The sequence below is a fragment of the Apium graveolens genome, chromosome 7 (genome assembly GCF_009905375.1).
Source record: "Apium graveolens cultivar Ventura chromosome 7, ASM990537v1, whole genome shotgun sequence".
Lineage (NCBI taxonomy): Eukaryota > Viridiplantae > Streptophyta > Magnoliopsida > Apiales > Apiaceae > Apium > Apium graveolens.
This window is the reverse complement of record NC_133653.1, coordinates 152,156,489-152,180,567: the sequence shown is the minus strand read 5'-3', so window position 1 is coordinate 152,180,567 and position 24,079 is coordinate 152,156,489. Positions and strand designations below refer to the sequence as shown.

General features: G+C 33.7%; 1 protein-coding gene across 1 annotated transcript; it reads right to left on the bottom strand.

Moving 5' to 3' along the window:
* Nucleotides 1-11,618: 11,618 nt before the first annotated feature.
* Nucleotides 11,619-13,861, bottom strand: LOC141672738 (small ribosomal subunit protein uS17). Its single transcript, XM_074479392.1, has 6 exons — nt 13,719-13,861; nt 13,595-13,635; nt 13,416-13,516; nt 12,170-12,314; nt 12,002-12,091; nt 11,619-11,915 (listed from the first exon to the last, which is right to left on the bottom strand). Exons 1-6 carry the CDS (start codon nt 13,728-13,730, stop codon nt 11,825-11,827), a joined length of 480 nt encoding a protein of 159 aa, XP_074335493.1. The 5' UTR covers nt 13,731-13,861; the 3' UTR covers nt 11,619-11,824.
* Between the last annotated feature and the right edge of the window lie 10,218 nt (nt 13,862-24,079).

Genomic DNA, 24,079 nt, shown 5'->3' with positions numbered 1-24,079 from the left:
AGCAGACAAATGAGATAAGGTACAAATTCTCAGCAAAGAGGAAGCTTGATTTCAACGAAGATAAGGGATACTACTTGCCAACCCAATCTACAACTTCAAGTCAACTAGCCATACCTACATTGAAGGAGGCTGAATTCAAGGTTGATCCTAACATCACCTTTCATGGTGAACCTGTTATTTCTAAGGATGAACCTATAGATTGGGACAGCTTGCCTCTTTCTGATCTAAACATTCCAATCTTTGCCAAACCAAGAAAGACAAAGAAAAGAGCAGTCAAAACAGTCAAGCCTGTCTAACTTCAATCCAAGTCTTTGGCCAAACCCAAACCTACTGTCAACAAGGGAGATCAACTCTATATTTGTGACATCAAAGAATTTTCAGACATAAATCTCTATTTGGATGAGCTAGAAGAAGTTAGAGTCATTGATGCCTACAAGCACCTTCCAGAGAGATTATTCTTTAGGTATAAGGGTGGAAAAGAACTAACTTGGCCTCTTCACAGGATTCTCAATGAAAGTTATTCAACTTTGGTTACAGTCTTCTCCTCAATCAAGAAAAACTTTGGATTCAATATAGTTTCCAAGAAAATGGTACTAAACAAGATTGAGGAGATAAGGAATAGCTGGAGAGGACCAAATGCACTCCCAAGGGTATTGACAATTCCTTTCACTGGAGATAGGGTGCATTTGAGACCTTACTGGATGATAGAGTTCAAAGATGAAAAAGGCATCAGAAGATTCTTCAGATTGGAAGATCAGCTAAAGATTTCAAGCAATAAAACTCTTATGGAGATACAAGGAAAGCTTGATCAGATAAATGAGGATGAATCAGAAGTTTACAGGCAACTCCAAAATCAGATTGAGGAAAATAATGTGAAGCTGGGAAAGAAGTCAAGACAATCAAGAAAATAATCTAAATTTGCTCAGTCTAGAGGAGCACCTTGAAAATGATCTGTAAGACACTCTACAAATCTTTCTTTGTGAGAATTTTCAATAAATTGTAGTACTTGTAAATTTTATCTACTTTATTTCAATTTGTATTCATAGAGTGTTTTGTTATCATCAAGTTTCTCTTAATTTATGGCTACAATTCCAGTAGAAATAAATTGGGGGAGATTGTTAGGAATATGTTGTGTACATGATGATAACTTGAACAAAACACTAAGTAGATTTTAGTTAAGTGATGTTGTAGCTTTTAACAGGTGATCATTTCAACATCCGTTGAAAGAGTAGCTTATGTAACAATAAGATTAGTAGCACATTTCTGCATACTTAAATAGCTTAGTGAACTAGATGTTGTAGAATGTTTAAGTCATGTTGACTACTAGATTGATATGCTAGATAGGTTGGTTAATTGTAAATATTAGATGCCTTGTAATCTTGTATAAATGAAATGGAGTTAACTGCCAAGAAGGCAGTCTCAACGGATGATTCAAAAAGTTTCAACGGATGATCAACTTAAGTCTCGATGGATGATCAAACAGAGTTTCAGCGGATGATCAACCAGAGTTTCAACGGATGATCAATCTGAGTTTCAACGAATGATCTAATTCAAAAGAACAGTTGATAGTGACTTGACAGTCACATGCGTTGAATGTATGCAAATAGAATGTGGCGGCCTATTTGCAGGGTTTAGAGAACAAAGAAGCATTTTCATTTCCATGCTAAACTAAAGATATTCAAAGATACTGGAAAGAGAAGTGAAGTAGCATGAAATTAGACTAGATATATTTTATCTTATTAACTTGTCTTTTTATCATGTATCTTGGTGATATATAAATCAAGTGAAGCAAGTTGAATGTATCTAAGTTAGTAAGCAATTACCAGAGAAATAGATAAGGCAATTTTTTTAAAGAATTTCTATGTTCTTGAAGTTCAACTTGTAAGCAGTTGTGTGCAAACATTGCATCACAGAGTTCTCATATTAATATATATCTCTGGTGGAAAAGTTCAATCCACCGGAAAGTTTTTAAGTACTTGTATTTAAATACTTTGTGTTTTGATTTCTATACTACTTTCATTCCGCACCATTTCTAAATCAAACACAGCTATATATATTTTTAGAAGAACTGTTCTTAAAATTAAAAAGAAGCCAGAATTACATTCACCCCCCCCCTTCTGTGATTCCGTTTTAGATTGTTTGGGAATGACAATTTGAATACTTGAATATTTTTTATCCGTAATTAGCCTATTCAAACATTGTTATATTTATAGTTATAAGAAGTTTTAATTTCCAAAAGAAACCAGAATTCCATTCAACCCCCTTCTGGAATTCTGTTTGGAGTTGTTGCCATCAAAGCTTGCATATAACAACTTTCAGATTTTTTACCATAACAATGTTTCTTTGAGGCTTAAACATTCAAACATACAAATCACTGAGGAAGATGTTTTTGATGTGTTGGGAATCCCATATGGAGGACAATCTATCATACTGGCATCAGAAGACAAGTACCATAAGTGGACTGAACAGTGGTTAGAACAATTTCCTGCTGACAAAAGGGAACAAATTACTACTGGAATTGTGGTCAAACTAATGAATGGCCAAGGGCTAACTAAGAATTTTAAACTGAATTTTGTTATAGTTTTGTCAAATGTCATGTTTGGAACACCGACACATGCATACATTAACAAACAACTTCTTAAGTTGGATAGCAATCTTGATGAATTATGAAAGTTTAATTGGGCAGAGTACCTAATTTCCTACCTAGTCAAAGCAACTGATAGTTGGAACATAAGTAATTATGTTTTCTTCAGGGGATCAATGGTGTTTTTGATTGTAACAATTGTATTTATTTGTATTATGTACATTGTTATTTTTTATAAATAAATGTATTTATAAAAATATGTTGTTATGTAGTTATTCTATGTAGACTGAGTACGCCACAGAGGAATCAACTTTGTAGAGAGGCACTTTCCATCTTACAAAGGTTAGCATGAGGAACTATTAAAACAAAAACAGACAATTGAAGTGTTCAATGGAGTTTTGGTGTTGGTGTTGTTATGCCACCATTGAGGGATTATTTGGAACAACAATCACAGAAGGAAAAAATAAGCAAAAGGGTAAAATTTACAACCATTAAATATTTATGCATTCTTTTTTTCAATACTTGCTTAAACTGATTAATTCTTTATGGTTTAAATTCCAAGGAAAAAAACTTGAGTGACGATGAATATATTGGATATGAAGCTGGTAATTACGGCTGGGAACAGAATCAGGATGGACGAAACACAAATGATGTTGTCAAAGATCAAAATCAGGTACTTTAAAAAATCATTGCTCTTAATATTGTATTACATAAAAACCACTATTAACAATTAAAAAAACACAGGGTGACAAGGATGCAGAAAAAAAAATGAAAATTACGCAGAGTGATTCAGGCAAAACACATGAGGAATAGGTATAATCTTTAAAATTTAATATTTTAATCACTAGTTTTTGAACTTTAATCACTAATTCACTGCTTTAAAATCACTAATACTTGACAGTTTAATCAACAGTTTTTGCTTATTAATCACTAATTACAACTTGTATTGTATCTTATATAATGTCTCCTAAAATATATTGCATATACAGGATGAAGTTAAAAAATTGCGAGAGAGAGCAAGTGATTTAATTAAATCAAAGATTTTGTTTGATATGGATCTGAAGTCTGCATTAGAAAAAGATCTAGCAAATCAAAACCTATTGATGAATGATGTATTTATTCCAAAGAGCCAGGAGGATCCAACTGTAAAGAAAAATAAGCAATCAAATCAGCAAAGGCAACAGCAAACAGACGAAGTAGATGTTGAATTGGGAGATGAAGAATTTGATGAAAAATTGGTAGATGTTGATCATGTTGAATATGTGAGAGCAACAGAAGGCAATCTAACCAACTTTAATCCAGATGAAGATGATGATGGAATTTTATCTTTTTCTCTTGGAATTGATAAAGATATATATATAGAGGATAGTACTGATTGCATTACTCCTAAGCCAACAATTAGAAAGAAGAGCACACGTCTCCAAAAGTTGGGTAGATTTGGCAAATCACCATATATTGACATAATGGTAAACATTGGAGGTGGGATTATGGAGATTTACACTACAAAAAAGAGATTTAATATAAGTAATCCATATTTATTGTATTTAATTATACATTATTGTGTATAATTCTAGCCGTAAAATAACCAATTAAATATTGGCAAGGAGATGATATTTAGCATGGATGATTTCTATTGCATAAGGGAAGATATGCAAACTCTGAAAATCAACAATAATTTAGCAAGTACGGTTTTTGACACATACGCAATTATTCTCAATGATAATGAAAAATACAAGGCAGAGAAATCTTCGTTGTGTATATTCTGTACTATTGACTGTGTGGTAATCAATCTATCCACTAATATTCATAAGATTATCCACTTATTTATCAGTGTCCACTTCTAATTTCAAAATTATACATATTTAACAACATCCAAGCTTGGATACTGACAAGAGCATTACTACAATATATCCGATATTTGTTGAGAATATGGATAGGATGCTTGAAAAATTCAAGAGGACAAGGCTTGATAGTATGGACATGGTAAAATTTAAATTTATATATGAGCATTTCTATTTGAATTGATACAATTTTATTGTCATATTTACGTATCTGATAACAAATTTATTGCAGCTATTTTTCCCAATTATTGCTTATGGGCATTTCTATTTGATTTTCTACAACATCTAGAATCCGGCATGAGAAATAATTGACAATATAAGAAGGAATGATGATCCAAAGATCTGCTAGGACAAAAACCAAAAACTCTGGTATAAACATATCAACACTTTAAGATAAAATATAAATTTCTTTAGTAAATTTATGTAACTTAATTTTTTGAATTTTTTTCAGCATTCACACTTTGTCAAGTACATGAAAGCAAAGGGACATGTCATGGCGGCAAATAGGATAAAAAGCTTGAAGCCAAATTATTTGAAAATATCATGGCAGATATCAAATAATTCAATTAATTGTGGCATATTCCTAATCAAGCACATGGAAACTTATAAAGGAGACTCAAAGAACTGGCAAATAGGGTTGAAAGAAGAACAGGTATAAACAAAACTTCAAAATATTCACTAAAACACACAAATAATCACAAAAAATATAACAACTAATCACTGAAATCTTATATTTTTTTAATTGTAAAATGGGCAGAAAAATCAACTCAACAGGCTTCGAATCAAATATAACAGCGTTATACTATCATCACAGCTCAATTCTACAAGGTAGGAAATCATGAAGGAAGGAAAGAAACTTTATACTAAAGTTGCCTCAAATAAGCTAATGAAATTGGTGATTGAATCCTCTCAACAGTCTGAGGAACAAAGAATGACAATAATCAAGGAGACAGAGAAGAGCAGTCTGCAAAAACGAAAAATGTGACTTTTGCGAAAAACTTGACAAGTACATTTGATGAACCTGCAAAGAACAAATTTGTACAAGACTAGTTCTATTATGTTCTATATTTTGAAAATGTGGATTTAAATTGTTAGAATCTCTGTGTGATATTAACGTTTAAGTAGAAGCACTATTGATGTTTTACTACTTTCAGTTTCAGAAACTGGGGAATGACGATATGATTGGAATTTCAAATATTATGAATGTTTCGCCAAATACATTGTTATAGTATAAAATTTAAATGTTATGTTTGTTTTAGTTGTTGGATAATATTTTGATGAAATATTAATATAATGTCATGGTATAACATTTATCTTTATTAGACATAAATTTTGTTTAGCATCCCGCATTCCTCTAAATATAATACTAAAAATGATACAAAAGTATATCATATCATAATAAAAGACCCAAACATATATTATAACAATAAAAAAATATAAGCTCGTCCCGTAAAAGTTAAACAATCTATATAAGTAAAAATTTAAATTGTCTAAATAGTATTCACAAATCTCTTGCAAGAACACACGGCATGGTTTCTAACAGAAACCTACACAAAATATATTAAAACACACTATAATCACTAATTATACAACTAACAATCACTGAAAAAACAAACCCAATCACTAAAAAATTAAAATCAATCACTTATAAAGGGTGAAAAGTAACAGACTAGTAAAATAGATTAATCTTAAAAAGTGTGTCTTTTTGCATTCCTCTAATGCTAAAAATTATACAAAAGCATAATGAAAGTCACAAAAATATACAAGTACTTTTATAAAAATCAAAAAATATAAACTCGTCCCGTAAAAAGTTCAACAATCTATATAGCAAAAATTTAAATTGACTAAACAGTAGTCACGATCAATTTTATTCAACCTTGGTTTTCTTCCTTTTTATACATCTTCTTGCATTATGAGTTGTTGCGCCACATAGTGCACACTTCCGAATCCTTTTCTTCGATTTGTTAATTGCTTTTTCCCTATCACTCATCAGCCTTTTAAAGTAGTTCCCTTTGTTCTTACAAACATTAGGTGGAAGAATGTTAACTTCTCCTTCATGTTGTTTCCCGACCATTGCAGCAATATGATCCTTTTTTGTAAAACTGACAATAGATCCATCATAATCATCTAACTTTGTATTTAACTTCTTTATAGTGTTGTGTACATGCTCAAACCTATCCATTTCTACCACAGCCTTGTCAACTGTTTGGCGAAAATCAAACTAAATTATGGTCAGTTTTAAAGATACTTGTTCCATCTTAAAATATTCATTGGTAACCACATCTAAATTTGATGAAGTTCCGCTATCAGCAGTTTGCATCCATCGATTAAGAATAAGGCTTCTAGGAAATTTGGTAACCCCAATTTGCTTTAAACCACAAAATGCATGTCTACAAACAATACCACGCATCACAAATTTATTGCAAGAACACATGGCATGGTTCATACTAACTAAAACTTGCATAAAATATAGTGAACACATTATAAACACTAATTATACAACTAACAATCACTAAAACAAACACATCCAATCATTAAAAAATAAAAATTAATCACTAATAAAAGGTGAAAAGTAACAGAATAGTAAAAGAGATTAACCTTAAAAGGTTTTTCTTTTACCCTCACATCCCTGATTTCAAAATGTGTAACACCATCAACTTCTTTACTCGTATGCTTAATTTGCATTTCCAAACAAGAAGCAAGGATTTCTTCCTGAATTTTATAAAAGATAGTACGTGTGTATAAAGTGATTGCATCATCTTCTATAAACCACTTTGACAATGTTGTAGAAAGACTTGACTTTGTCTCATGATCCAGTCTAACTGTCTCATTCCTTTGCTTGTCCATTGCACTCTCAAAACGGAACCAAAACTCACATAACGTATCTCCTTGTTTGTGAAACTGCCCAAAAATGAGTTTTCATTCTCAGATCTTAAAGTAGTTCTTAGCAACCCAAACATTGGCTCATTTCTAAAAAATGTAGGAATCCATGAAGCCTTTAGAGCATACATATCTTGCAACCACTTATTATTTTCTAAATGAAATTCCTTTATAATTGCCTCTCATCCGCTCTCAAACTCTTCAATTTCTATAATAGATGACCAGATATAAGTTTTCATTTTCTCCATAAAGTATGTCTCTTTGCATAATCGATTACCAAACTGTAAAAAAAACAAAAAAGAAATAAAACAAAAAATTAGTGGAACCTAATGAACTTTAAAAACTAAAATGATACAGGACATTATTGTCACAATAAAACACAATATAAAACACAAGGAACAATTATTTTAATCATTAATAAATGTCACATTTATTAATAACAAGGAAGAACAATGATACAGGGAAAAATACAAAGGAATATGAAAATTCACTAAAATATTAATTTTAATCACTTATAAATGTCACATTAATCACTAAACATTATTGTCTTAATCACTTATAAATGGCACTATAATACCTTAACTGGGAACTTTTCCATAATATGCCACATGCATAAACGATGCTTACTACGATCAAGACCGTTGACATCATAAAATACATCACATACAGACACCTTCATAGCTGGACAATGATCAGTAATAATCAAAACAGGATTTTGTCCCATTGCTTTTACAAGATGAACAAATTCCCAAATGTAATCAGCAACACTCTCATGTGAAAGAAGACAGGATGCAAAAGTTACACATCTGTCATGTTTGTCAACGCCAGTGAATGGGGCAAAAATCAAATTATACCTGGAAAAATAAATAATAAAAAACAGAAAAGAGTTAAAAACTAAATAGAAAAAATAACATAAAAAAGGAAAATATGGTCCATTTCTTGACCTTTTAATAAAACTCAGTATACAATTAGAGTAAATAGCTGTAGAGTACCTGTTTGTATCAAATGTTGCATGAAATGATATTGTATCACCATACAATTCAAAATTCCTACGACCAATAGAATCAACCCAAAATAGCTTTGTGAGGCGGCCATCAGAATCAACATCATAAGCACAATAGAAGGCTTTAGATTTCTCCTACATACGTTTGAATTTGTCAATCATCATTTGCGCATCCTTATCACCAATAAACAATTTCAAATCCCTATCGAAGTTCCGAAAATCTTGCAGCGAAGCACCAACATTAGCATATCCACCATACATTTCCTTGGAAAAACTCAATGACTTACTAACACCAATATTCACCTTTGCACAATTATAACATATATTCCTCAAACTAGTAGTCATCTCACAACTAGATCGCAAAAAATGATGACATTTTTCATATGTCAAAGGATGATTATGATACGCAACAAAACAGTACACAAAATATTTATTCGGAACCATATACTTCAAAACCATCTTTGCTTTATATTCACACCTACGAGTAAAAGAACGCCTCTTCAAAACTTTTGGATCATCCTTAGGATTATTGAACCCTTCACAGCTACAAACATAATGTTTCAACAGGACAGTACCGGCATCATCTATCTTTTCAGTTATTTTTGCGAACGCTAAAACCACCCAAACGAGCATAAGCCTTATAAAACCGATAACCTTGATCTACACTCTCAAAAACCTGATTAGTGTAAGGCACGCCATTCTCAACAACACAACTAGGTATATAATACATATTACCACCAGGAGATGTAGTATAATTTCTCGAACTACTTTCACTTTCTGTTGAAGAAAGATCAGTAACAACATCAATACCAACATCACTGCCACTCTTAAAAGAATCGCCACAAAACAAATCTAAAAATATATAAAACAATAACTGAATACATATAACACAATAACTGACAAATTGTATAATTAATGCAATTATTATAATGTAATTATAAAAAATCAATAATACATTATTATAATGCAATTTCATAATTAATAAAACATTACGAATACGATTACAACAAACTGACAAATTCATTTCTCTCTCTAGAATTCTGTTATTCTTTTTATCTCGCTAACTGATTATATCATTCTCTACATGCTTATAAGCCAATCTCTACTATTATAGTCTTTATTTCTCTGTATATCAGACACAAACAATCACTAATACATAATTAACTAATACATATATATGTAACACACGAACAATCACTAAAAGATGAGCATATAATCATATAATCACTAATAGATGAGCATATAATCAGATAAACAAATAACAACTAACATTAATCGCATAAATAATTAAAAAATTAATCTAAAACTATTCGTTATACAACTTAAAATCACAAAAAGATACAAAAAAGCCTAAACAAATCAAAAAATAAGTTTTTCAACATATCAAAACATATAAAACAAGATAATTTACCTTGATTAACTCTAATTTTATCCAAATCAGCTATAATCATCTTCAAATAACCAATCGAGAAGCCGAGTATCTCTTTACAAATCAACAATCACTAAATCTGTGTTTTGAACAAAGTTTCCGAAGCTAATTCTTTTCCGAAGCTAAATAACTAAATCAACAATCAACTAATTCTTCTGAAGCTAGATGAACAAAATTTAATGGATTAAAACTTAAAAACTAGAGAGATATAGAGAAAAATACGGAAGAGAGAGAGAGATGCAGAAGAAGTTATGAATTTTAGTGAACCAAATCTAAGCCTTATATTTTTTTTAATTAAGTTAAATGTGTGGCGGAGATTTAAAGTTATAAGGAAGGAATGGATGGCTAGGATGAGTTTTTAGTTTTTATTTTAGGGTTAGTTTCTATTTGACCATTCCTATATGTGTGTGTGTATGTTTTCAATTTTCATATTTTAGTTATATTTATGGCTAAAATAAAAAAATTGAAGATAAATTATCAAAAATACTAAATTTTCTAAGTTTTTTTTGCGATTATACTATTTTCTGATTTTTTTTGCAAAAATACGGAATCAACCAAAATCAACTAAAATCAAACATACATGCAACTAGTTGAATGAGGTTGCACAAACTCGTCAAAGGTTGCATGCGGTTGATTCCGGTTGCCAAAAATTGTATTTTTGCAAAAAAAATGAAAAATAGTATTTTTGCAAATTAAAAAGTATCTTTGCAAAAAAAAATTAAAAAATGACAGTATTTTTGCAAAAATATTTTTAGATTTGGGTATTTTTCAAAAAAAACCCAAAATTGAATGTAAATTTAAAAATAACAAAAAAAAGTAACGAAATTAAATAAAGAAACAAAAAGCATAAAAATAAAATAAAATTTTAAATTTAGCAACACTTCTTTTAATATTAACATAAAACAAATTTTGATAATCATATAAAATTTATATAATAATATTAGTAAAATTTATTAATTTATTAGGGACAATTAGTTTCAAGGTGATTGCATCTAGAAGTCCGCTGAAATTTTTAGGCAATAATTTTTTTTAACCCTGACATTTGAAAAGTTGATCCAACTGTCAAAAAATAGTGTGTTGAATAAATGGAGGTTCTAACAAGTGATTGGTAGGGACGAGAACACCTTGGAGATCTGACACTTGTTTATGTCTGCGTAGAGTGGGCGTATTGGGCCAAGGGTATATAAACCATGGATAAATGAGTCATTTTATCTTTTTAATTTAATAAAGACCCAATGCCTTATCTCATTGCCGAAGGCCTCTGGGGTGCCATATTTGCAGCAACACCGCAGGAATATTAACCATATATCAATGAACATATAAGCACATGTAGCAAAAACAGAAGTCTGGTTCTTACTGTCCTGTACTCTTGACAAATTTGGATTTGGAGAAGAACACTCAACAATCCCAAGCCCCGCTGTTTCTACCATGAAGCCTGGCCGTTTCAGCATGTTCTAGTTGGTTTACCCACTTCCTGTCGCCCTCGTAAAGGGTTCAGCTCCTGCAGGTGGACATTTTGGCTTACTCTGGACCTACAATTATATTGCTGAGTAAGCCTGTTCTGGACTGGGATGAAAAATGACATTGTAAAATACATAGCAGTATATTTTTCGGCAATGCTAGAGCAACCTCCCCAGCTCGTTTCCTTACCCAGTGATGTGGCCATAGATTCAGTGATGTTAAAATGTAGAAACTAAACAAAGCTAAGCACAAAACAGCAAAATTGCCAGCAGACAGAGATTCAGACCTTGTGTCAGCCTGCCTAGAGCAACTATTAATCCAAGAAATGCAAATAATCATTTTTATACTAACAATCCAACCATAAATATATATATATATACCAACAAAGACTTAACACAGGATTAATTAAGGATATCAAACTAACAATGAAAATCACTTAACATGATTCAAAATAAGAAATCTTAAAACATGCTTGATGGAAAATCATTAATTGGTCGCATACAAAAATTTGAACTTTAAGAGTAACTCAGCCCTCAGAGGGAAGATCCCGCCTTGGACAGAATGATAACTTTAACAGCCATTCTCCCCAAATGCTACAAAACTAAATAAAAGACTTGATACAGAGCTCAAATTCCAGTAAAAGCCTTCTTGCCACCTCCGGAAGACCCTGCTGGAATCACTTTCAAGACATTGAATCTCACAGTCTTTGACAAGGGCCTGTCAGATGGGGAAACAATACAATATAGTTCAGAAGAATACATTTTACAACTTCATGACAGATGACAATCAATATTGATCCTAACCTGCATTGGCCAATGGTAACATGGTCTCCTTCTTTGACACGGAAGCAAGGAGATATATGAGCTGGGATATTTGAATGCCTTTTCTCATACCTATAAGAATAATTTATTGTTATGAATACATAAACTAAGAGAGGGAAGCAAGGTCAACACAAGGTAAGCAGCTCCCACCTCTGATACTTCTTGACATAATGAAGGTAGTTACGGCGAACAATAATAGTTCTCACCATCTTTGCACTGTGGCAAGTGCCAGCAAGAATCCTGCCCCTGATAGAGACATCTCCGGTAAAGGGACATTTCTTATCTATGTAGGTACCTATAGAACAAAAGGCAATAACTCATCGTAACATGATACATGCTCACCAATCTTACTACCAACTAGCAACAACACATTCCTTTAATATTGATAATAATCCAAAACCCAATCTGTATTCAATACAACCTATCATTAAAGGTACCACCGGAGCTAAAAAAACATAACAGAAAAAAGGGTCCTTTTATATCTTAGAGCAACTCCAACACCCTCTTTATACACCCTCCTTAGTCATGTTTTGAAGAATTTAAAGTTAAAATGATCTCCAAGAGACTCCTAACTCTTCCTCAAAACTTAAAATCTTCAATTCCTTCCTCAAACATGAGGAGCATACTTCCTCTCCTCTTTTCATTTAATAATAGAAAAAATATACTCACATGCTTGCAGCAATTCTGCTTCTTCTGCATTATTCTGTGCATTTATATTCAAGTAATAAAATAGTAGATGGAGAGTGTGTTTAGAGAAGATTGTTGGAGTAAATGAATATTTTTTGTATCTTAAATTGTTAGGAGCTCATTTATTAATATTATTTTTGAAGAAAAGCTTAGCTGATTGGAGTTGCTCTTATAGCATTATATATATGAACGAAAAAGTTAACACCCTCAGCATTCTGCAATCCTAGAAGCCCAACTCCACCAAAACACGAATTCATAATCAATCCTAACAGTTCTTTGTAGTTTAAACATGTACACAATCAGATGTCCGAAGAACAGTAAAGCGTGCAGTGAATGCTTAAACATACATAAGCATCATTCCCTCAACCGAAAGTTTCTTAAATTTTCATTTCACCCGATAATACAAAATCAAATCTGAACATAATATTCCTACTCAATAACAAACTTGTTCGCATACCACACACTACGTATTAACAATGTCTACATTAACATCTACAGACAATAGTCTATCGCCAGCCCCGGACTCTTAACTGCATTCCAAATCAAATATTATAAAGGTAACGCAATTTTCCAATTCCCGAAAACTAAACAAATATGGAAACGAAACACCTAAACACAACGGGAACATTTCAAAAGCTGGAAACATAAACAATACTACAAAATTCAAACAAATTTAAGATTAAAAAGAAAACACGAAAAGTTTGAAAACCTTCAATAGCCTCACGGGGAGTCTTGAAGCCCAATCCAACGCTCTTGTAAAAACGGTTTCCTCCCTTTCCAGGCCTCTTTCCCTTTCCTGACTTCTTCGAGCTGCACCAAAACATTCACTTATAAACAACATTCATTAACAAATACACACACAAACATACATAAACACACAAATCTTACCAGAGAAACACCTTGGGTTGCTTCAAAAACGCCTTCTCCGTCTGGATTACAAACAATTACACAAATTAGATCGATAATAATATATAAATATGTATAAATTAGAGTTTTAGAGATTAATTTGTACCTGTTCCGCCATGATTAAAGAGTTGTTTGAAGAACAAGTGAGGTCTGGAGACTCAGCGGCGCAACGAGTATTTGTGGGTTACAAAGATATATAGATAGATAGATACACTTAAATATATACCCTCGGCTACAAACCCTATTTTTTCATTTTACGTTTTTATCCCCCTTCTCTGTTTACTCTCTTTTATTAGCCCGTTCTATTTTGAATATTTTCGTTATTAATTTTATCGAGGAAAGTTATACGAATACCACTATTTCATCGGACATCTCGAGACCAATTATATTCTGTAATTAAAATATTATAAAAAAATACTATTTTATGAAATATATTCTACAAATATCACTAATTCATTAAAATTGTTAAAGATCCTTTAAGTTTAATAAGTAAAATGTTTATGTTGTACAAACTGAACAAATTTCGTAGAATAAAATATTTTGTAATATTGTACTTAATGTACATATATGATATTTAAGATTTTGAATAAAATAAAAATGTTTGTAGAGCATTATTTATAATATTATATGTTTTATGATGTTTTTATGCAAAATACTTGTAGAACATAAGTGATTTTCACGGTCTCCAACAAAAAGGTGATCTCCATAGAACTTGATTATTAATATAATTTTTTTTAATTTACTTATTCCATCCCAATTTATAAACTGTTATTTTTGTGTTTTACAAGAGTTGCATTCCAAGGAGAAATTTTTAAAATCAAAATCGGTATTTTGGTCTAATTTAAAATAGGTGTTTTACCTTTTTTTTCCTAAAAGTAGTCGATTTGATGCAAAAACTTAATATCTCTTATCGAGTTATTACCTTATTCAGAGGCTAACAAGAAATATGTCGAAGCTTGGGCTTTTACAACTTTCTGGGTTTGTGCCTTTCTTATAACCTTAAAGAACCGCTGACACTTTTCTGACGATGTTGATATGAATATATTCAAAGTTATTACTCTCCTAGTAAGGTACTGAACCTCTATAATTGTCCTCGGTGACTTCATCTCAATTAATTCTTGTACCTTTGCTAGATTAGCTTCAATGTCGATATGATTCACGATAAATCCAAGAAATTTAACAGGTTCTATTCTAAATACACATTTATGGGGATTTAGCTTCATCTTATATATTCTCGGTAAACCAAGTTCACTATAATTGATGAATTTGGGGCTTTTAATTTAGTAGATTAATCAATTATTTTGATGATTGTATAAGCTTCATGAGATGCTATGGAGTAGATTCACGTGATTTTTTGTATTGTATGATTGCTAATTAGGTTAAGTCGAGTTCGATTTATATTTGATTAGATTCTTTTGTAACTCATGGGTTTCTTATGAATTGGTTTTTAGTTTTGATGATCGTGTTAGATTGTAGAAATCATGAGAAACGATTTGGTATATAAGTTGTATCGTTTTGACCCTTTTTCGACCATAATCGATTTTGGCCATGTTCTTTGAATCCAATTTTTGTTCTTATTAGCGATTGTGGACTGATATAGATTATGTCAGTAGATTATATTTGTTATGAGCTTTATTTTCATATGTATATCTTTGAATTTGGTGGAGATTTGACCGAGTACGAGTTTTGGCTGGAAAACTTGATTTTTTTAGTTCGATTTTTGAATGAAAATGGTGGTTTGTTGATGTTACGAGACTTTTGTGCTCGTTTATCGATTCCTGGATTTGTTTTGAAATGATTTGGCTGTGAAAACGGATCGAATCGTGTTATTTTGGCCGAGATTGGAACTTAGTTGGTGGTTTGAAATTTATCGACCGTTTTCTGAAAATTCCAGAATCCGGCGGCATGTTATGCAAATTCCGGCCATGTTCTTTAGCTCTGGCCGCCTGTTGATCCGAGAAAGAAGAAGATTCATTCCCCAAAACTGTTTTTGTTTTTTATTTTTAAAATAATTCAAAAATCTTATTTGAATTTTAATTCAAAATTTATTTTAGTTAACTATTTTAAATAATTAACTAAAATATTTTAAATTCAGATTTTTATTTTTATTATTTTAAAAAATCATAATTTGATTTAATTATTTATAATTTATTTTGATTAATTATTTATGATTTAAATAATTAATTTATTTATTAATCAATTAATTTTTTATTTATAAATAGTTAAAAAAATTAATTATTTTAAATTAAGCAAAATTATATTCTAAAATTATTTTGAGCTCTTAAAAATATATAGAGGCATTGACTAATTAATTAATATTATATTAATTGAATTATTCTTAGTTTATCCTTAATAAATAGACCGTTTGTCCGTTTAATATGATACAAACGTGTCTGGACCCAGAAAAATATTTTGCTTCTACTAAAAATACTTTTGAGACATAAAATCCTTTTATATCGGAAGATCCCTCATTTTGTAAATATTTCTGAGTCACGTATCGAGTAAAATGTCATATTTTGACCTGATTTCGATTTTAAAAATACTGAGACCTACCTTTTGACGAACTGAGTCATGTGTTACATAAATTATGTGATACTTTAATTATGCGTTTACATGCTATGTGAATTATGTGCGTATGTGGGTCAAGATTCATGTATTTAATTATTTTCTATATATGTGGGTTATCGTATGGGTAGACGATGCAATTTTGACGTGCAGTTCGTCGGATAATTATCGTTTAAGCGATTAAAGATGTATCTTTTAATTATAGATGCGGGTCGTTCGAGACGATCAAGACCAGACATGATGTATGAAGAGTAAAAGTTGAATAATATTGAACTTTTAATACATGTTTGCAGCATATCAGAGCTAACCACCGCAAACAAAAGATGGTGATGTCATGGGAATTTAGAATGAGAGATTGTGTTAGTGCAAGTGTGCTTAACTACTAAAAATCAAAGTCAAGTTTTAATACCTTATTATAATTTCAAAATAATTAAATACTTTATTTATCAAAATGTTCAATTCAGATTTTGCAAGTACTCTTCTGTTATTCTATGTTCAGAATAGTTAAGTATTTTTACTTATCCAAATATTGGATTTATAAATGTTTTAAATTTTGAGAAAAATAATTTCATTTCAGAATTATTCATGGCCATTTGAAATGGTGGAACTGGATTATTAAGGATGTCGATTGATTCGGCTCTTTTCATAAATTGATTTTTAGATTTGATGGTTACTGGTTAGCGTAAGTGGCCGAGACAACGGTCCTGCGTGAGCTATTTTATGAAAATGTAATATCTTGCAAGGCGAATATATGCCTTTTAGGATGCCCTATATTTACGGTATGCATGCGGGATACTGGTGCTATTTCGAGACTAGTCATCAATGTGGCGCCCCAAAATCCGGGGTCAGGAATCTCGGAGGCCACGCCATCTAAACTATTACAACCACACAACTCACACTATAATATATAAATACTCACGCTTCACGACCCCACACTTATCACACACACACACACTTACAGGTTATTGTCTTGGAAATGAACCATTCATAACTAGAGTAATTTCAACCATCAAGTGATAATTATTACAACCCAAAAGTGATTTAGTCTTACCGGGGAGTAACCTGTATTCGTATGATTCCTAGGTTTGATTTGTGATGTAAATCGTTATTTTTTGGTTGAGGATTGAATGTTTTGGGTTGTTTGCCGGAGTTCTTGAGCTAAGTGGCCGGTTTTAATGGAGTTTGGACGGAGATGCGGTTCAGGAGGGATTTTGGTGGTGGTGGTGTTGATTTCGGGTTCTGTGAGTTTCAAGGGATGTTGCAGCTTCGAAAACGGGTGGGTTGGCGGGGTTTTGTGTAATAACCCCCAAAATTTTGAACTTTTTGTAACCCTTATGAATAGTGTTTTTGCTGAACAAGAAAACTTTTCATGTCACACTATGTAGGGGTTTTTATATGGATATTCTGAGATTTTATTAGTACTCTATATGGTATATAAGTGTATGTAAAGATCGTCAGAATTCAATTCCGAACACTTTGATTTTTCCCGGAAATCCACTAGATACGGAAAGAATTGAGTATAAGGTAACAGGATAAAAATGATTTAAATTAAAGGATTATAAGAAAGGATCATAAAAGGATTATAATGTATTGAGAAAGGTTAAGAAAACCCAAGCAATAAGATCCCGGGTATGATCCCTCAAACGAGAAACGAGAACGAAAGTTAAGCGAACCGTATAACAGATCAGCGGTCATTAGGCAAACAATTAGAAAGTTAATCAAGGAGGTTAGGGATGATGAGGTCATCCAACCAATAAGAAGAGGGCAAGTAAGGGATGATGACATCACAAGGTGACATAAGCATGACATAGGGGGGAAGGAGGTGTGGATGAATGATAACCACACAAAGTTCAAGGTTAATAAGGTAATTAACCAAAATCTAATCAAAAACAACCAAGCTAAGCTAAACAAATCACAAACATAAAATCATTTCATTTCTTCAACCATTGCTCTCGGCTTTTCTCTCCATTTCAAGAAGAAGAATTTCAAAATTCAAGTTCCAAGCTTCCTTAATTGGTAAGATAATTATCTAGTACTCCTTATGCATAGATATAGCTATCCTATAAGTTTAAGCCTCCAAATCATTCACAATCTTCTCCAAGAAATCAATGAAGAAGATAATGAATAGTGATTTCAAGATTTTTAACGTGATTTTTCTTGTTTTTCCTTTAAGATCCAAGCATCCCTAAGACATCTCAAGGCTTCTTAAGGCTTCCTAGCTACTCCAATCACTTCAAGGAAGGTATAACATCTCCAAACCCTAGCTTTACTTTGTATATTAGGATGATTTTGATTGTTATGGTAAAAGAGTAGCTTGATGCTTGTAGGTTTAGAGTTTGGGTTGGAGTTGTAGTGAATTGAATGTTGAATCTTGTTGATTAGTACAGGACTTAAGTATAGTTTTAAATTCATGTTGAGAATAACATAAATTGGAGAACTTGAGGTGTTGGGGCTGTTTTAGTGTGATATGGATTGATTTTGGTTGTATGAATGAATTGGGATTGATTGGTGGTTGATTTGGAATGGTATAAATTTGGGAAATCGCGTAAACGTAGCCGTCGTAATGTCCGATTTTCTTTAAACTACTTTTGTTCATAACATTAGGTCCCGAGAACTCCCTGCTAGGTTTTGACCATTGCCATGTTTAGATAGTTCATGTTACGAGCTTCATTTTGATATGTGGTTCGTTTGATTCCGATGTACGGTTTAGGAGAAACGGCCGTTTTAAGTAACGACATTTCGCGAACGAATCATTACCCCTCGCCTTACTTTGAAACATATGTTAAAGACCTAAAAGGGCTAATTGGAGTATGAAACATTTATGTAAAGTGTGTTAGGCAGTTGGTAAGACACTCGCGAAAGAATTGCCTTAAAACTCGTAATGGTTAATTTATTAAAAATGGTGGAGCCGAGGGTACTCGAGCGACTTAAGAGAATCATTAAGCGCAAAGCGAGCGTTAGAGTCTAAATTGGTTAAAGTATAGATTTACAAGTGACTTTGGTTTAATTCCAACTTATATGTTGTTTATAGGTTACCAGACTCGTCCCAAGCCATTTATAACCCCCAGTCGCTCAGGCAAGTTTTCTACCCGTTATACTGTTGTTGTGATGTAAATATATGTATATGCATTATCTTGTGATAAGTGCATGATTGTTATTAGCAAATTTTGCGATATATTGGAGCATGCTAATATGGTATATATGCATGTCTGTTTTGTAATCTAGTTATCTATCTGTTGATTTCAATGCTTATAGTTGCATAATACCTATGCTAGAAATAAGCAGTAGTTGCGTATACCCTTAGTATAGGGGACCCAAATGTGAACATATTTCTAAACCGGGAGTCGATGTTCCCGAGTATATTATATATATATATATATTTATATATATGGGGATATAGTTTTTAAAACTATTGATCGAATAAGGTTTATTCGATAACTTTATTTTATTTAATGAATATTATTTGAATATTCATTCGAGGACTTATGACTCTGTTTATTCTATTTAATGATTATTAATTGGATATTCATTTGAGGATGTATGACTCCGTTTATTTTATTTAATGAATATTATTTATAATATTCATTCGAGGTATTATGACTCCGCTTATTATTTAATAATATTATTTATTTTATTAAAGAATAATGTTTCGATAATCAAACTTATTTTCGATTATTCAAATAAAGATAGTACTTTCGTATAAGTATATCTTTGGTTATTTAATATTCATTTCAAGTATGAGTTTTAAAACTTCTACTTCGATTATTTTTATAAGGATTATCTTTATGAGAATATTATTTAAATAATAATATTCAGGTATTTCTAATATATCGGGACTGATTTATTTTAATAAATCAGCAGTACTCCAAACATTCTTAAAAATGTTTTCGAGCCTTCAAAATGATTTCTAAAAGTTAGGGCGGATCCCAAAAAAAAAACTCATTCTTTTATATTTAAGATCCTCCTTTCGAAGGGGATTTAAATACTCGCTCAAAACCTGGGGGATCCGGCTCTGTGGTGTATTTTACATTCGCAACGTGGTTGCTGTTTTGAGAAAACAATTTGATTACTTGCCCAACGTTCGGGAAGTAAGTCCCTCTAATTGAGTCGGCATAAGCGACAGGCCGGGGTACGGTCTATCAAAGTGTAAGTGGCTGGGTGGCAGTCCATCAACGCGTAAGAGGTCGGGTGGCGGTCCAACACAAGGTCCTTATGTGGCCAGGGTGATGACCGGTGGGGGATTCATCCATCTACTAGTAGAAAAGGTTACGTATTGGTATCTTTGCCTGATCAGCAAGATATCGGGTTTATGCCAAAATTCTTTTCCTTTCCAAAATTCATTGGATGTTACAAACTCTGTTCATACTTTACATAACAGAGGTTCCAGGAAATGTTTAAGAGATATATACGTGGAAATATATATCGGGACTAAATAAAGTATCTCATAACTTTATTTCATTCAATAATATTTCAAAGATTGAATCTATTCAAGTCTTAACTTGTGGTCTCATCTATGTGATGACCTTTTGAAACCTATAATACTTTGAACAGTGGTAGTTCAAGTAGCCTTATAAATGATATAAGTATAGTGAAGTAATTGGTAACTTCATCCCTTGTTTTTGCTTATATCCAGTAAGTAATTATCTTTCACCTGATAAAGGTTTCCAGCAAGTTATCCTTTTAGATGCTTGTGTTATTGTTTAGACTATATATTATCTTGCGAGCTGTAATGCTCACTCTTGCTTTATTTCTTCATCACACAACAACAGTTAGGAAAGATGGCCAGACTCCAGCAGACCCAGCGCAAGAGCGTGGGAAGCGCCCCGCGCCTTCCCGTTGAGATCATAGCTGCTATAGCTGCAGAGGTAGATCTATTTGTAGATCAGACCTTCTACTTTTGGGAATCAATTATGTATAATTATAACTTGTGGCAGATAATGGCAATTAATTGTAAACTTATCAAGTAATCATTTTTGGGTTGTAATAACTTTTAAATTGTGGATTCAAAGACTTGTACTTATTTCAATTTCATCTCTGAGACTATAACGGGTTGTGGTGTGTGTTAGTTTGGGGTCACAGCATGAGGTTATTTATTGTTAATTAAGTGAAGTGATATTGTGGAAAGAAAGACCGTGACGACTCGGATCCCTGACCCCGGATCTGGGGGTGTTACAGAAATGGTATCAGAGCTAAGCGTTATAAACCTCAGAGATGATGCGACGATATAATAATAAACTCACAAAGATAATAAGAACTCTTTCCAAGTTCATGGTCGGACTACTTAAAATAGCGCTGACAGTTAAAACCCTTACGGGAACCCTTATAAGTATCATGATAATAACTTAGCTCGTTTAATGTGTAGGCTCATGAGATAGAGGACCCTGAGATGTTCGAGCGTGAGCATGATGAGGCATTGCTAGATGTCGAGGATCAGGAGGAGCCTGAGATGGAGGAGGATGAGGAGGACCCCTCAGAGGAGTCAGAGACAGAGGTCATTGCTATTTCAGATGAGGAGTACCCGGATGAGGTCCCAGTAGCTGAGGAGCGTGTCGGACCTATGGTAGTGTACACTGGTACCCCTTTACCTACACTCCCGGTGGTCAGAGCTCCTACCCCTCCACCACTATCTTGGATCCCCTATGATGACAGCTCAGAGACCCATACTTCCGAGCCTAGGCAGACCGAGGAGGCACCCCCAGCGGCTCCAGATTCACCACCTCTCGACCCTGCCCATAAGCAGTCTTTGTTAGCCCACGGCTATGTTCAGGATGTGCTGAGGACCCGAGTGGCTGTTGCTGAGGCCCGGCTGGATGAGGCCAGGAGGGAGTTGGATGCGGAGAGGGAGGGTAGGCGTACCCAAGCTTATGAGACTAGGGCTGTTATACCCCAATCCTTGAGGAGGGAGCTGACGGGGATAGAGCTCACGTCCCGAGCGAGACTCAGATCGCTCCAGGGGGACAGGCATGGTAGGATCTCCAGGCGGCAGGCCGACTATATCTTCCGTCATGTGATGGAAAGGGTATGGGAGTTGACCCGCTCCGGTGTGTGATTCAGGACTGACGATGGGATAGTCTAGTTGTCTAGTTAGTCGAGGCCTTAGTAAGAGCCAATTTTCCGGGATAGTTGACTTGTATATAGCATCCTTTTTTCTGACTAGACAGATAGACTCTTGTATATCACTTTTTGGGATAGATGGCTGTAGCACTGTTGTACTTTTGACCAGATCAAACTATGTATTTCTCGCATTATGTATATATTTGTTTCCCTTCAGTTCAGTTCCTTAGTGACGAGATCACTATTTTTATCATTATTATTACTGCACTTCTTATTAGAACTGTCATAAAATATTAGAATTGCGGGATACATTCTCCCCATTATAGAGCTGTGTAAGGCACAATATTGAGTATGATTGTGACCTAACGTTGAATTTCCCAATAAATTTTTTTTATCAGTATCATGCCGCCAAGAAAGATTGGAACTAGGGCGAATCCTGGATCTGAGGACCAGGGAAGCCATAACCAGGACGATAGGAACCAGGAACACAGTGAAGAGGAAGACGAGGATTATGTTGAACAAGATGACTCCCTGTATAAAGAGGAGGAGGAGACATATGATGTTGAGGGATTTGAGATAGAGGCTGAGGAAGGAGAAACTGAGGTTGAGCAACCAATACCAAACCCAGGCATGGATCCCATGGGCCAGTTCATGCAACTACTAAGGCGGAACTTGGAACGTCAACCCAACCCACCCCCTCAAGGAAATAACAATGATGTGGCAAACTCTTTCAGGGCTTTTAAGTCCCTTAAGCCCCCTGAGTTCCACGGATCAGCCGACCCAGTTGAGGCAAGGGCATGGTTAAAGGAAATGGAGAAATCCTTTGAGATTCTGAGTATCGATGAGGCACAGAAGACTGTATTTGCTACCTACCTTCTGAAATGAGAGGCTAACTACTGGTGGGAGGCCAAGAAAAACATGGAGACATATGCTATTATAACCTGGGAAAGATTCAGTCAGTTGTTTCTGGGAAAATATTTCCCGAGGTTTATGGAAAACCAGATGGAGCTCAAGTTCTTGGAGCTAAAGCAGAATAACTTATCTGTAGCAGAGTACGAAGCAAAATTTACTGAGTTATCAAGGTTTGTGTCGGAGTTTGTGAGCACCGAGGAAAAGAAAGCTAGGAGGTTTCAGCAGGGACTGAAACCGTGGATTCAGAATAGGGTAGCAATCCTTGAGCTTACTGATTATGCCACTCTGGTGCAAAAGGCAACAGTTGTAGAAGCCGGAAGTGAACAGATGCAGAAGGAAAGAGAGAAGAAGGGAATAAAGAGGAAAAGTATGAGCATGGGTGGAGGTTCCGCAGGAAGGAACTTCCCAACTAGAGTTAATAGGGGAGCAGTGTCCCTACCGGGAAAGGACATTGGGTTTAAGCGTCCAATGAGTGTAAATGTGAGCCAGAGCGGCCATAAGTCAAGAATGTCCTATTCCAACCAGTCTCGACCCCCATTGCCAGCCTGTAACACTTGTGGAAGGATGCATTCTGGGGAATATAAAGGAAAGCCGTTAATTTGCTTCAAGTGTGGTCGAGAGGGTCACTATTCGGACAAGTGCACTTCGCCAACCCCCATTACCCGCCCAACCACCACTTGTCATCAGTGTGGACGCCCGGGTCATTGGAAGAGGGAATGCCCAATGAACAAACCAGCAGCTTCGGGAGCAAGCAGGGCTGCTTCTAATAAGCCACCTACTGCAAGGACTTTCAACATGACATTCCAGGATGCTATGAAAGATTCAGATGTGATAGCAGGTACCCTTTCTCTAAATTCAGTCAGTGCAAACGTTTTATTTGATTCAGGAGCAACTAAATCTTTTATATCAAGGGACTTTGCGCGTAAATTAAGACTT

What these genes read in the sequence shown, in the direction of transcription:
- LOC141672738 (XM_074479392.1), bottom strand. An exon ending in TATGTCAAGAAGTATCAGAG is followed by an intron (nt 12,092 to 12,169) that starts GTGGGAGCTGCT and finishes TTATTCTTATAG; the next exon opens with GTATGAGAAAAGGCATTCAA. An exon ending in GTTACCATTGGCCAATGCAG is followed by an intron (nt 11,916 to 12,001) that starts GTTAGGATCAAT and finishes CCCATCTGACAG; the next exon opens with GCCCTTGTCAAAGACTGTGA.